At 54.7% G+C, this 14,949-nt stretch overlaps 1 protein-coding gene and 4 non-coding genes across 5 annotated transcripts; 3 read left to right on the top strand and 2 right to left on the bottom strand.

The window, feature by feature from the left end:
• The first annotated feature begins 3,773 nt into the window (after positions 1-3,773).
• Positions 3,774-3,846, top strand: TRNAK-UUU. The gene has a single exon. It is a non-coding gene; the product is annotated as a tRNA-Lys (tRNA).
• A 1,214-nt stretch (positions 3,847-5,060) lies between these two features.
• TRNAQ-CUG lies at positions 5,061-5,132 on the top strand. The gene has a single exon. It is a non-coding gene; the product is annotated as a tRNA-Gln (tRNA).
• Positions 5,133-6,286: 1,154 nt separating this feature from the next.
• Positions 6,287-6,368, bottom strand: TRNAL-UAG. The gene has a single exon. It is a non-coding gene; the product is annotated as a tRNA-Leu (tRNA).
• Positions 6,369-7,549: 1,181 nt separating this feature from the next.
• On the top strand, positions 7,550-7,636 carry TRNAR-UCU. Its single transcript is given in 2 exon segments — positions 7,550-7,586; positions 7,601-7,636. It is a non-coding gene; the product is annotated as a tRNA-Arg (tRNA).
• Positions 7,637-8,697: 1,061 nt separating this feature from the next.
• HES7 (hes family bHLH transcription factor 7) lies at positions 8,698-12,617 on the bottom strand (the record flags this gene model as incomplete). Its single annotated transcript, XM_029054609.1, has 4 exons — positions 12,576-12,617; positions 10,861-10,956; positions 9,931-10,018; positions 8,698-8,924 (listed from the first exon to the last, which is right to left on the bottom strand). Coding segments are annotated over exons 1-4 (453 nt in total), but the record flags the coding sequence as incomplete, so codon positions are not given.
• Positions 12,618-14,949: the final 2,332 nt, after the last annotated feature.

The following is a 14,949-nucleotide window of genomic DNA, read 5'->3' as shown; positions in this document are numbered from 1 at the left end:
AGACAGAGAGAAGAGACCAAACTGAGGGAGAGACACGGAGAGACAGGGCTGTCACCTCCCAGCCACATTTGGGGACGAACAGATGGTCACAGACACATACCCACACACACACCCACGAAGAGAGAGAGAGACAGAGACACAGAGAGTGACTCAGAGACAGAAGAGAACAAAGCGAGGACAGAAAGTAAGGGAGAGACACCGAGAGTCAGTGCTGTCAGTCACACTTCCCAGTCACACACGGAGAACAACCGGAGAACAACAGACATACACACTCACACACAACTACTCTCTCTCTGTCTCTCTCCCGCCCTCGGTGCTGATTGAGGCGGTGACTAGTCTCTTTCCAGTCGTGCATCAGCTCGGTTCAACTCCTCTGGCCCTCTGCCAGCCCCTCTGCTCCTTCGGATCGATCACATCCATTCAGTCGTATTTATTGAGCGCTTACTGTGTGCAGAGCACTGTACTAAGTGCTTGGAAAGTACAGTTCAGCAACCAAGACAGACAGTCCCTGCCCACAGTGGGCTCATAGTCTGGATTAAAAATGAGTTACAGACAGTGAGAGCCGGGAAAAGAATCAAACAGGTTCATAGGGGAAAGATGCCAGGATTAATTCATTCATTCAATCGTATTTATTGAGCACTTACTGTTTGCAGAGCGTTTGGAAAACACAGTTCAGCAATAAAGAAAGACAATCCCTGCTCACACCTGGTTTACGATCTAGAGGAGAGCAGACAGACGTCAAAACAAATAAACAGGCATCAATATAAATAGAGTTATAGATATGTACATATAAACACAAGTGACGTGGGGCAGAGAGAGGGGAGTAGAGCAAAGGGAGCGAGTCGGGCGGCATGAAAGGGAGGAGGAGCTGAGGAAAAGAGGGGGCTTAGTCTGGATGAAATATAAGAAAAATATAATTTGCATGAACCATCCAGTATGTGTATATAAGTAGGGGCTAGTGCAGGCCATATGGTCCTGTAGATTGTAAACTACTTGTGGACAGGGATCATGTCTACCAACTCTGTTTTATTTGTGCTTTCCCAAGCGCTTAGTACAGTGTTCTGCACAGAGGAAGCATTCAATAAATATCATTGATTGCTAAGTAATAATAATGATGATGATGATGGCATTTGTTAAGCGCTTACTATGTGCCAAGCACTATTCTAAGCACTGGGATAGATACAAGGTTATTAGGTTGTCGCACTCGGGGATCACAGTCTTGATCCCCATTTTACAGATGAGGTAACTGAGGCACAGAGAAGTTAAGGTTCTTGCCCAAAGTCACACAGCTGACAAGTGGCAGAGTCGGGGTTAGAACACACGACCTCTGCCTCCCAAGCCCAGGCCTCGTTCCACTAAGCTATGCTGCTGCAAATATGCATGTTTTAAGAGGAGCTGATGAGTTGATAACGACTTGGGGAGTTAATTGAGGAAGGTTTCCTTGAGGAGGTGCATTTATTTATTTATTTGTTTGTTTGTTTGTTTATTTATTTATTCATTCATTTTATAAAGGAGGGCTTTGAAAGTGGGGAGATTCCAGGCCAGGCCTGACTGGTCCAGTTTGGGTGAAAAAGATTCCTTCATCTGCCTCCCCATTTCCTGTCCCCACATTTTGGGATTACTGGACTTGGGTAGCCCGAAGGACTACATCTGAGCCGTTTGAGGGTCGATGTGTCTGTTTGTCGTTCTACTGTACTCTCCCAAGTGCTTAGTCCAATGCTTTGCACCCAGTAAGCGCTCAATAAATACCACTGACTGTTCAATCCATCACTAATCCTGTTGGTTCCACATTCACAACCTCCTTAAAATCCACCCCTTCCTCTCCACCCAAACTGCTATCACGTTAATCCAACCATTTATCCCATCTGGTCTTGATTACTGCATCAGCTCTTCGCTGACCTCCCTGCTTCCTATTTCCCCCCACTCCAGTCCATACTTTGCTGCCTGGATCAGTTTTCTATAAAACTGTTGAATACATGTTTCCCCACTCCTCAAGAACCTTCAGTGGTTGCTCATCCACCTGGGCGTCAAACAGAAACTCTTCACCATCGGCTTTAAAGTACTCAGTCATCTTGCCCCCTCTTACTTCACTTCTCTGATTTCTGATTAAAACCCAACCTGCACTCTTCACTCCTCTAATACCAACCCACTCACCAGACCTCGATTCGTTCATGCATGCAATCGGATTTATTGAGCTCTGACTCGTCTATCTCACCGACAACCCCTTGCTCACTTCCTGACTCTAGCCTGGAACACCCTCATATCCGACAGACAATTACTCTCCCCCACCTTCAAAGTCTTATTAAATTACATCTCCTCCAAGAGGCCCTCCCGGACTATGCCCTCATTTCCTCTACCCCATCTTCCTTCTGCGTCACTTGGATTTGCACCCCTCCCTCAGCTCCCCAGCACTTATGTCCATATCTGTATTTTTTTTTATATTAATGTCTGTCTCCCCCTCTAGACTGTTAACTTCTTATGGGCAGGAAACGTTTCTACCAACTCTATTACACTGTACTCTCCCAAATCTAGTACAGTGCTCTTTACACCATAAGTGCTCCGTGAATATGATTGATTGATTGATCGATTGGGAGGGAGAGAGGCAGCAAAACCTAAAGGAAAGCACCCAGACCTAGGAGCCGGTGGACCTGGGTTCTAATTCCCAGCTTCGCCGCTTTTCTGCTGTGTGGACTTGGCAAGTCACTTGACTTCTCTGTGCCTCATCTGTGAAATGCAAATTAAGACAGTTTAGACCCATGTGGGACATGGTCCATGTCCAACCTGATTATCTTGTATCTACCCCAATGCTTAGAACAGTGCTTGACGCACTTAACAGGTACCATTAAAAAATAAGAGAGTGAAGGAGGAAAGAAAGGAGAGAGAGAGAAGAAGAGAGGGAGGATTCATTCATTCATTCATTCAATAGTATTTATTGAGCGCTTACTATGTGCAGAACACTGTACTAAGCGCTTGGAATGTACGATTCGGCAACAGTTAAAGACAATCCCTGCCCAATGATGGGCTCACGGTCTAAAGGGGGGAGACAGACAGCAAAGGAAAACAGAACAAAACCAAAACAAGACATTCGCAATTTATTTATTTCTATTAATATCTCTCTCCCCCTCTAGACTGAAAGCTCACTGTGGGCAGAGAATGTACCTGTTGATTGTTATAGCGCACTCTCCCAAGCCCTTACTACAGTGCTTTGCATACAGTAAGCGCTCAATAAATATGATCAAATGAATGAATGAAAGGAAGTAGAGAGAGGAAGGGGGGAGGAAGGTAGTGTGTTTGTGGGGCCGAGGAGAGGGGTATATTGTCTTCTCCAAGCGCTTAATACAGTGCTCTGCGCACAGTAAGTGCTTAATACATGCGGTTGGAATGAATGAATGAGTGAGTGAATGAGCGAATGAATGAGTGAGTGACTGAATGAATGGATGGATGGATGAATGGATGAATGAATGACGAGGCCAGTGCGGCAGCGGCCTCTAGGGGCCATAGATGGTACCACCACCTCCGCCCCCCGCCGAGGGTGAATCAAGTCCTGGGGGAAAGCGAGGAAATGAATTTCTTCTCCTTCTTCTCTTCCCTTTAAACGACGCCCTTCGGTTCCCAATTCCCCTCCATCCAAAGGCCTAAATCCGTTTAGGGAGGCCGCCCCAGCTCCCTTTCCCCCTTTCCTTTCCCCGTTCCTCCCGATCCCAATCATTCCCAGGCGCAGGCAGACGTCAGCAGAAGTCCAAGGGAGCGCTGGAGAGCCGCTTTTCCTAGGAGCCCGGATAGCTCAGTCGGTAGAGCATCAGACTTTTAATCTGAGGGTCCAGGGTTCAAGTCCCTGTTCGGGCGGAGTTTTTTTTATTATTATTTTGAGGGTGTTAGGAAATAAATACTTTTTTGATTTTTTTTTAATGGAAAACGCAGAGATCTCTCCGCTTGGGCAAGCCAATGTTAATTAGAACCGTCTCTCCCTGAGGGTCTCGGAGAGGGTGAAGGTAGAGCAAGGGGGTTGGGAGGAGGACGCTAGTTATCATATTTCTTGAGCGCTTACTGTGTGCAGAGCACTGTATTAAGCGCTTGGGAGAGTAGAGTAGAACAATAAACTGATACGTTCCCCGCCCACTGTCAGGTCGTTGTGGGTAGGGAAAGTTTTTACCAGCCGCTTTGAGGTGTACTCTCCCAAGCGCTGTAGTCCAGTGCTCTGCACACATTAAGAGCTCAATAAATCAATTGATAATAATAATAATGTTGGTATTTCTTAAGCGCTTACTATGTGCAGAGCACTGTTCTAAGCGCTGGGGTAGATACAGGGTAATCAGGTTGTCCCAGGTGAGGCTCACTGTCTTAACCCCATTTTACAGATGAGGTAACTGATCGATTGATTGATTGATAGAATCTGTTGGGAGAAAGCAACCAAGACTAGGATTGCCCTTGGCTCATCCCCTATCCCCAGCCCTTCCCCTAAGGTCCTGCCCTCAGCTCAATCAATAATAATAATAATAATGCCATTTGTTAAGCGCTTACTATGTGCCAGGCACTGGATTAAGCGCTGGGTAAATACAAGATAATCGGGTCGGATATTGACCCTGACCCACTTAGGCACCGCAGTCTTCAACCTCATTTTGCCGATGAGGGAACTGAGGCACAGAGAAGCGAAGTGACTTGCCGAAGCATCGATCGAGAGCTTACTGTGTGCGGAGCACTGTACTAAACGCTTGGGAGAGCTTACTACAAAAGAGATGGCAGATAGGCCCCCGGCCCACAAGGAGCTTATAGGCAACAGGGGAGACCCCAGTTCTGCCCCCCGGGCCCTATTTAACCCTTCCTCAGGACCTAGATTTTCTCCCTCTTCCCCCTCCTCCTTTTTTTTCCCTCCTCTTCCTTTTTCTTCTTCTTCCGGGACCTGGATCGCTTTTCCACAGCTCCTGCTCAACCCGGCTCACTCGATCCTTATTTTCCTAACTCCAAGCAACCAAAACACAGAACAAAATAAATAAGGGCGGGCAGAGAAGGCCGGGTGAAAGTAGTATAGATACTGTGTGCCGAAAGTGGGTAGAACGTGCGGTTCCATGGTGTAATGGTTAGCACTCTGGACTCTGAATCCAGCGATCCGAGTTCAAATCTCGGTGGGACCTCAGCAGTGTTTTTGTGGTTTGTACTGCTTTTCGAGTCTCCTTTCCTCCGAAATATATATATATTTCTTCCAAAGATTTGAGCAGTATTCTACGGTCCGAACCCCAAGAATTCATGGGAAACGGGCCTGATTATCAAAGTTTGGATGGGGGAAATGGAAGAAGTGGGGACTTGAAGGGGATTTTTAAAATATGGGAGATTGCAGGGAGGATGCTGATGCGGAGATGTGGGATTGACCGAATGGAGGTCGCCTGCGAGTCTGGGGAGCCTGAATTTGATTTTCATTTTTAATGGACACCTCTGGCCGACCTCACCGGCAGAGCCTGGGGTGGACGAAAGGACCCCCCCCGGGATCTGGCTCCTGGAAAGCTATAGCATTTATTAAGCGTTATGTGCCAAGCACTGTAATAAACGCTGGGGTAGACAGGAGGTAATAAAGCCGCACACAGTTCCTGTCCCCCAGTTTAAATAGAAAGGGGAAACGGTATTCATTCCCCATTTTACGGATGAAGAAATCGAGATACAGAGAAGTTGTGATTTACCTAAGGTCATGCAGCAGGCAAGGGGAAGAGTCGGGATTAGAACCCAGATCCTCTGACTCTCAGGACCATTCTCTTTCCACTAAGCAGTATAATAATAATAGGAGTAGGAGAAATAATACTAATAATGACAACAACCATAGCAACGATAGTAATAATAATTGGTATTTGTTAAACACTATGTGCGAGGCACTGTACTAAGCGCTGGGGTGGGTACAAGCAAATGGGGTTGGACACAGTCCCTGTCCCAAGTGGGGCTCACAACCCCCATTTGACAGTGACTCGCCCAAGGTCATACAGCAAAGTGGGGGAGCCGGGATTAGAACAATTAGAACAATCATAATGACAGTGTTTATTAAGTGCTTACTGTGTGCCAAGCTCTGCATTTCCTGGCTCGTTTCCTCCTTTGCGGAAGGAAGAGGTCTACTTACTAAAAAAAACAAACGAATGGAATGAGGCTGAGAGAAAGAGTAAAAGTTAAACGATTTGAAAAAAAAAAATGACCACACCGTGCACCGGAGGAGGGGGGAGGGAAGGGGGTAGATGGAGGGCGAGAAATTTGGGAAGGGATGCTTTCGAAGAAAACAAGGACATGCGGGGGGTAGAGAAACCCGCCCTGGCAGCGGTGGGATTCGAACCCACGCCTCCGGGGAGACTGGAGCCTAAATCCAGCGCCTTAGACCGCTCGGCCACGCTACCTGCACCCCTTCAGTTCCGTACGCAAGCTTCCCAGAGCCCGCTCCAAAGAGGGACACGTAATAAAACACGGATGAAGTCCGGAAGAGAAAGGAAAGAGCAAGGGTTTCTCTCGATTTTCCATGGCTTCTCAACCCTTCCGCCATCCCTCGCACTATCTCTCCCTTCCTCCCTTCCTGGCCGAAAAGGTGTCACCTGTAATTGGCAAACGGGTCTCTTCCCCGGGGCCCGGAGGTTGGGCGACGGAAGAGCCCTGGGATCCTGAGAAAGGCGGTGGCTCAGGGGCAGGATGCCTGGGGTCCCAGAATAAGGACAGACACGGCCGGTCAGGGTGCAGTAAAACACACGTTTATTCGAGGGTCGCACAGCGAGGGAGCTGGAAGCGACAGGGGAGGGGGCGGGAAGAAGCACACACCAGCACAAACGCCCAACCACAGAGGACACGCGAGCACACACACACACCACACGTGCATCAATTGAAGACCCGGCATCCCAGCTTGCAGACAGATAAACAAACACACAGACGAGACACGTGCAGAAACCGAAGACAAGGCCTACCAGCTGTTCCGTTTCCCGACGGACACAGGGACACACACACACGCATAAACTGAAGGCCCAGCGTCCCAGGTATCCCGACTCCCTGATGGACCCATACCCAAACACACGGGCATAAATTGAAGACAAGGCGCCCCAGCTGTCCCGGCTCCCTGACACACGCACACAGGCGCATAAATTGAAGGCCCGGCGTCGCAGGCATCCCGGCTCCTCGGCGCACACATCCGCAGACACAAACGCACGCATAAATTGAAGGGCCCGGTTCCCAGAGGGACACATTCGGCAATGAGACAGACACACATGCACACACACGTGAGACCCGCCCGGGCCCACGCCGCGCTTCGCAGAGCTTCAGCCCCGCCCCCAAGCCCAGAAGCCCAGCGGAGCCATGCACAGGTTAGAGAGCCGCGCATGCGTGTTGGCTTCGGCCACATGCACCCCCCCCCTCACGGAAACGCCCGAAGGGTCCGCCGGCGATTCCTCCCCCTTCCCCCCCCCCCGCTCGCAGCCGCCCGAACGTCCTTCGGGCGGGAAAAGCAGCGGCCCCGCCCCCTTTTCCTCTCCTCCTCCCCCCTCCCTGCGGCGGCCGCGTTGGCTGTAGGGCGTGAGGCGGCGTGAGCCCGGCAGGTGGCTCTGTGGCGCAATGGATAGCGCATTGGACTTCTAGTGACGAGAGAGCGATTCAAAGGTTGTGGGTTCGAATCCCACCAGAGTCGGTTTATTTTTTTTATTTATTTATTTTTTTTCTTTTCTCTTTTTAGTACCTTTTCTCCTACGCCCGGCCCCTTTTGCTCTTTTATTTCCCCAAAAAAAAAAAATCCTCCCCCCTCCCCGCTATCTCTGTCCGTGTATATGCACCGTCTGGCCCTCTGCACAGACCCCGCTCTGTCCCTACCTCCTCTGGCTCTCTACCTCTCTCTTCCTTCCTCGGTGTCGCTCAGGTTTGCTTTTTTGTTTGTTTGTCTGTTTGTTTTCCTTTTCTTCCAGTTACTTACCTGCCAGGCCGCGGTGGGAGGAGCGGGTGGGAGATGAGAACACACTGGGATGCAATAACCATTTTATTCCATGCACTAGGGGCAGGCAGGGGGGAGGGGGCAAGCTGGGACGGGAGGGGAGAGACAGGGGGAGAGAGGAGGGAAAAGGTGGGAGGCGGGACACATTCCAGAGGCTGGGAGAGGGGAGGAGCGGAAGGGAAGAGCGGGGGGGAGGAATGAAGGGGAATATATATATATTTATATAGATACTATATATAAACGGAGCTCTCGGAACATTCACGGCACCAGCTAGGCCCCCTTCCTCCCGCTCCCGCCAGAATACCCACCTTCCAGCCCCCGGACGCCTGGGTCCGATGGAGGGGGGGATCCGGACACTCGGACGCGGGTCTTACCGGGGCCCTCCCCGCCCCTCTCCCCCCCCCCCGGCCCCTCCCCCCCCGCCCCTTTTCGGTTTCCCACGGCCCCCCCATCCCGCCCCCTCCCGCCCCCCGGCGCCCCAACCCAGCTCAGGGCCAAGGTCTCCAAAAGGCCGTGGGGGGACCGGCCGGGGACTTCGCCCCGGGCCCCCGCTCCTGTCTCTGGGCCGGGCGCAGTCCTGTGTGGGGGGCCCGGTGGCCGGGGTCCCTCCGGGGCGTGCTGGGCGGGGAGCAGGCCGAGTGGGGATGGTGCTGATGGTGCCGGGGGGAAGGGTGGTGGTGCTGCTGGTGGTGATGCTGCTGCTGCTGCTGGTGCTGCCGGTCCTGCTGGTGGTGATGGGCGGGAGGGGAGCCGGGCCGGGGGGAGGCCGGGTCCAGCTGGGGGCGGGCCGGCGGGCAGCGGGGGTCCCGGGCGGGCTCCGGCCGCTGCGGCTTGGGGTGCAGGTAGCCGTGGAGGGTGGTGAGGAGCTGTCCGCGGGCCGAGGGGCTGGAGTCCTGGATGTAGGTGACCATGCGGAGGAGGCATTCGCGGAACCCCGACAGGTAGCAGCTGCTCATGGTCTCCTGGTCCTGCGCGGGCCGGGCCGAGGCGCCTGGAGCCGGGGGCGGGGGGCGGGGACGGGGGGCGGGGAGGGGGAGGGGGGAGCAACGGAGAAAACCGGCGGGGTCAGGGCGGGGGGGTCCCGGCGGCGGAGGTGGGCCCACACGGAACCATCGGAGCGCCAAGGAGCTGGCGGCGGGGGGCGGGGGGCGGCACAAGGGGGGACGAGGGCGGAACAGCGAGGGGAGGACACAAAGACATCGAGGTAAGAGCAGAAGGACAGAGAAAAACACAGCCAGGAGAATGGACAGTTACACCCAGGCAACACTCACACAGAGAGGCAGAGACAGCCACGGACGCACAGCCTCAGAGACCAAAAGGGACGCGGAGGCCCAGAACCTCAACGCCGGCAGGTCCTGACCCACCCAGTCGCCGAGACCCAGAAAAACACACAGACACACGCGCATCCACACACAGACACACGGAAGAAGCACAGACACACGCGGACACCCGGCCTCAGAGACCAAAAGGGACTCGGGCCCAGGAACTCGACATCGGCAGGTCCTGACCCACCCAGTCGCCAAGACAGAGAAACACACACACGAATACACGAGCAGAGGCACCCACGGACACACAGCCTCAGAGACCAGAGGACATTCAAGAGACCCCGAGACTCAACTCCAGCAGACCCCGATGCCGAGACACAGACATACACACAGACACACACTCACGCGTCAAATTAAGCCCATCCAAAGCGCAGCGCGACTCCTCGGGGCCTCCCCTCCCCACCTCCCCTCCCCCCCAACGACACACAGCCTGCGTCCATCAGTCAATCGTATTTATTGAGCGCTTAGTACAGTCCCACCCTCGCCCCTCCTCGTTCTAGCCACCCTCCCCCTCCGCGGTCCCCCGGCCCCCTCCCCCCCGGGGGTCTCCTCCCCGCCCCCTCCCCGGGGGTCCCTCGGCAGCCCCCTCCCCTTCCCTCCCGGCCCCCTCCCCCGCTGGGGGGGGTCCCTCGGTAGCCCCCCGCGCCCGGCCCGGCCCGGCCTGCTCGGTACCCAGGGGCTCGGCCCGGCTCCTCTGCCTCAGGTAGCCCACGGCGAACTCCAGGATCTCCGCCTTCTCCAATTTGGGGTTCCGGAGGTTCTGGAGCGGGACGGGACGGGGGGATCCGGAGAGAAAGAGAGAGACAGGGGCGGAGAATGGGAGGGGGAAGAGAGGGGCGGGGGGCGGGGAGGGGGGCTGCCCCTGGGGGCCGGGCCTCTGCCCGCGGGGAGGGCCCCAGTGACTCAATCGATCGATCCATCCGGCCCCGGTACGTGCTGAGCGCTGCCGGCGGGCAGAGCACTGGACTAAGCGCTTGGGAGAGGACCCTACGCCAGAGGTGGTGGACGCGTTCTCCGCCCACGACGGGGGTCCGGCTTTAGGTTTCAATCCCACCGGCGGGGGAGGAAGGGGGTTCTTCTGGGGGGAGTGGAAAGAGCCCGGGCTTGGGAGTCAGGGGTCGTGGGTTCTAATTCCGGCCCCGCCACTTGTCAGCCGGGTGACTTTGGGCCAGCCACTTCACTTCTCTAGGCCTCAGTTATCTCATCTGGCAAATGGGGATGAAGACTGGGAGCCCCACGTGGGGCAGCCTGATAACCTTGGATCTACCCCAGCGCTTAGAACGGTGCTTGGCACATAGTAAGCGCTACAAAAAAACCGTTATTATTATTAGGGAGAAGGGGTCATCGGGGGCGGGGGCCCCTCGGGGGAAAGGGGTCCTAGGGGGAGGGGTTCCTCGGGGGAAGGGGTCCTAGGGAGAGGGGGTCCTCGGGGGAAGGGGGTCTTCAAGGGGAGAGGGTCTTCGGAGGAGGGGCCTAGGACCTCGTGTGCCGGAGCTGGGGAGGAGGCTAGGGCCCAGGCTGGAGGCGAGCCCCGGGCGGGGGTCTGGGGTGGGGGTCTGGGGCGGGGGTCTGGTCCGGGGGTCCAGGGGCGGCGTCACTGACCTGGTCTCGGGTCCTCTCCAGCAGCAGCAGTCTCAGCTCCTCGAGGCTCCGGTTGATCCGATCCCGGCGCCGCTTTTCGATCAGCGGCTTCAGCATCTGGGGGGCGGGGCGGGGGGAGGAAAGGGGGCGGGGCGGGGGCCGGGCCAGACCCGAGACTCAGCGAACCGCCGCCCCCTCCCCACTCCCACCGCGACCTCCCACCCGGGCCCCTCTGGACACCCACCCCCTCCTCCCCGGGACCCCAGGACCCCAGGACCCCGATTCCCTCTGTGTGTGGGGCGGGGGGGAGCTTTTTTAAAAAGGGTATTTGTTAAATGCTCTGTGCCAGGCACCGTCCTTGCTAAGCGCTGGGGCAGAGACAAGAGAATCAGGTTGGACACAGCCCATGTCCCACATGGGCCTCATACCCCATTTTATAGATGAAGGCACCGAGGGACAGAGAAGTTAAGAGACTTGCCCAAGGTCACACAGCAGGCAAGTAGCAAAGGCGGAATTAGAACCCAGGTCCTCTGACTCCCCAGGTTCTCCCCAGCTCTCCTTGCCCCATCATACACACTTACACACACACTCCGGCTTCTTAGAAGCCCCCCACCTCCTCCCCGCTCCCGATTTTTCCCACCTGCAGTGTCCACTCGTCTGCTCGAGGGTCTTTCCCCCAGCCCCCCGCACCTCCCCGAACCCCGGCTCCCTCTCTTGCCCTTTCCTGCCTTCTCCCTACCTCCCCGTTTCTTCCTTCCCCTCCATCTCCTCCTCCTCTCCTGCCTTTGCTCTGCTTCCCTCCTCGTCCCTCGTTAGCGTCGCTCACTCTGATTCCCTGCCTCTCAGCATCCGTCGGATTTTTTGAACGCTGAGTGTGCGCGGAGCACTGCACGAAGCGTTTGGAGAGTCCGATGGAAGAGAGCCGGCAGACACGTTCCCTGCCCATCACGAGCTTCCCGTCTCGAAGCCTCTCCTCTCCTCTTTCCTCCTTTCTCTCCTCTCATCATCTTTCCTCCTTTCTCTCCTCTCTCCTTTTTCCTCCTTTCTCTCCTCTCCTCTCCTTTCCTCTCCTCTCTCCTCCTTTCTCTCCTTTCCTCTCCTCTTTCCTCCTTTCTCTCCTCTCCTCTCTTCTTTCCTCCTGTCTCTCCTCTCCTCCCCTTTCCTCCTTTCTCTCCTCTCCTTTCCTCTCCTCTTTCCTCCTTTCTCTCCTCTCCTCATCTTTCCTCCTTTCTCTCCTCTCCTTTCCTCTCCTCTTTTCTCCTTTCTCTCCTTTCCTCTCTTCTTTCCTCCTGTCTCTCCTCTCCTCCCCTTTCCTCCTTTCTCTCCTCTCCCTTCCACTCCTCTTTCCTCCTTTCTCTTCTCTCCTCCTTTCTCCCTTCTCCTCTCCTCCCTTGTTTCCTCTTTTCTCTCTTTCCCCCCTCCTCTCTGCTTCCCTCTCCATCCCTTCGTCCTCCAAATCTTCATCAACCCTCGTCTTTTGCCCTCCGCCCCCCCACGCGCCCCTCCGGATCCCCCTCTTTTTTCCTAGCCCCCCGTTTCTCTCTAGCCCCTTCTGTTCCTCCCACTTCCCACCCGACCTTCCTCATCTCTCTCCCCTTCCTCTTACTGTCCCTCGCAACCTGACCCCTCTCCTGGCCGACCCCCCCCCCGCCTTTTCCCCGACCCCTGTTCTCCCCGACCCGTGACCCTGCACCCCCAGGCTCCGAGCCCCCCGCCCCTCCCCTGCTCCCCCTCACCTTGGGGCTATCTCTGCTCTCGGCTCGGTCCCGGGTCACCATCTCGCATCCGCTCCTCGGAGTGGGGCCGGCTGGGCCGGGGCTCAGGTTTAAATCCCACCCCCCCCGGGGCACCCCCGCCCCCCAGAAGCCCCGCCCCCCTCCCCGCCCCCTCCCCTGCAGAGGTGTGAACAGCCGGCGCACGGCCCCCCCACCCCGGGGCACGAGGCGTCCGGAAGACAGAAGTGTGAGTTGGGGGAGGGGGCGGGGGAGACCCCATAAAGGCCACCTTTCGGGGGGACAATGGAGCTATTCGGTCACTCGTTCATCGTATCTGTTGAGCACTTATTTTTAATTGAAATACTGAGCAATATTTCTTATGAATATTGAGGATTCATGACTGTGTGCAGAGGACTGGACTAGGCGCTGGGGAAAGTACAATGCAACAGTAAACTGTCATATTCCCTGCCCACAGAGAGCTTAGGGTCTAGAGGCGGGGAGGCAGGCATTCATGGAAATCGATAGAAGTGGTGAGGGACTGGGATGGGGGAAGAGCAAAGGGAGTAAGTCAGGGCGACGCTGAAGGGAGCGGGAGATGAGGAAGAGGTAGGCGCGGGGCCGGGGCCCGGAGCTGGGGGGGGGGGGGGTTGGAAAAGAGAAATCTGGATAGTCCCGGGGGACCCCAGAGCCGGGAACCGTGGGACTGCCAAAGCGTCTTGAATCTGGGAGAGACTTCAGGAAGGCATCTGGCCCCCATCTTCTCTGTCCCATCTGGCACCTAAAATACCCAGGACAGGTGGGCCTCTCTACCATTCTTAAAGATTTTTATTATTATTATATTTGCTACATGCTTACTATGTACAAAGCACTATTCTACTTACAAGGTAATCAGATTGGACACAGTCCCTGTCCCACAGTCTTAATCCCCGTTTTACAGATGGGGTAAACTGAGGCACGGAGAAGTGAAGTGACTTGCTCAAGGTCACACAGCAGACAAGTGGCGGAGCTGGGACTAAAACCCAGGTCCTTCTGATTCCCAGTGCCGGCCTCTGTCCATTAGGTCAGGCCACCGGCCCGTAGCTGGATGGTCTTCATCCCTCGACTCTCTTCGGGAGTGTCACTCTGCTCGGCCCCTGGTCCTCCTCTCTGCTTCCTCTAGGCTTCTCCCCGTCCCTTGTTTCCATCCCAATTTCCTGCCTCTTCCTTACTGTCTTTCCTCTCTCTTCACTCCTCAGCCCTAGTTCTTGGGTTTTCATTTTTGACGGCGTCCTCCTCCTTCTATTTTTTGTCTCCTTTGCCACCTGATTCTTGCCCTCGTCCGGGATCCCTGGGCTACTGTGGAGGCAGAGTGCATCATCCACACCCACCCACCTCCCAGGACCCTCAGTAGGTCTCCCTAGGACTGTGGTGTCACCACCCACCCGCCCACCCAAGCCTGAGTGACACCGTTTGACCACTGGCCACAAAAATGGTAACAGAGACGGAGAAAGCAATGAAGAAAGACAGAGATCGACAGGCTGACCCGGAGAAGCAGAGACTGTAAGCCTGTCGAGGACAGGGATTGGGTCTTTTATTATTATTATTATTAATACAGGATTTAGCACATAGTAAGAGCTTAAATTTGGGATAGATACAGGTCGGACACAGGTCCTGCCCTCAAGGGGGTTCACAGTCTAAGTAGGAGAGAGAACAGGTATCGAATTCCCATTTTACTTCTCTGTTCCCCTCAATTTGTGTGCTGGCCCTAAGCAATCACAAGAGAAATGGAGAGGGACCCAGAATTCTGCTCCTCTCGCCAAGCATCATGGCCTAGTGGAGAGCTAAAGCATAGGCCCGGAAGTCACAAGGACCTGGGTTCTAATTCCAGCTCTGCCACCTGTCTGCTGTGAAACCTTGGGCAAATCACTTCACTTCTCTGGGCCTCAGCTACCTCAGTTGGAAAATGGGGATGAAGACTGAGCCCCACGTGGGACAGGGACTTAATCCAACCCAATTTGCCTGTATCCACCCCAGCGCTTAGTAAGGTGCCTGGCACACAGTAAACGCTTAAGTACGACAATTATTACAATTACCGCGCTTTGTTGCCTTAGTGTTTTTGTTTTATTCTTTCCAATTGTTTCTTCAGTCCCCTCTTCTCTTTGTTTTCAGACCCTCACTCCGCCGAGGGATAAGGGCTGTATCTAATTCCCACCTGTGTAGTCTTTCCCAGAGCTTAGTACAGTGCTCTGCACATAATAAGCATTTAACAGTACTATTTATTGAGTGCTTCCTGTGTGCAGTCGGTCTCCCACTCTAGACTGTAAACTAGTTGTGAGCAGGGATTGTGTCTGTTATATTGTGGTATTTTACTCTCCTAAATGCTTAGTGCAGTGTGCTGCGCACAGTAAGTGCTCAA

The sequence above is a fragment of the Ornithorhynchus anatinus genome, chromosome X5, assembly GCF_004115215.2.
Source record: "Ornithorhynchus anatinus isolate Pmale09 chromosome X5, mOrnAna1.pri.v4, whole genome shotgun sequence".
Lineage (NCBI taxonomy): Eukaryota > Metazoa > Chordata > Mammalia > Monotremata > Ornithorhynchidae > Ornithorhynchus > Ornithorhynchus anatinus.
The sequence above is the reverse complement of the archived record's forward strand: the minus strand, read 5'-3'. Positions and strand labels throughout refer to the sequence as shown.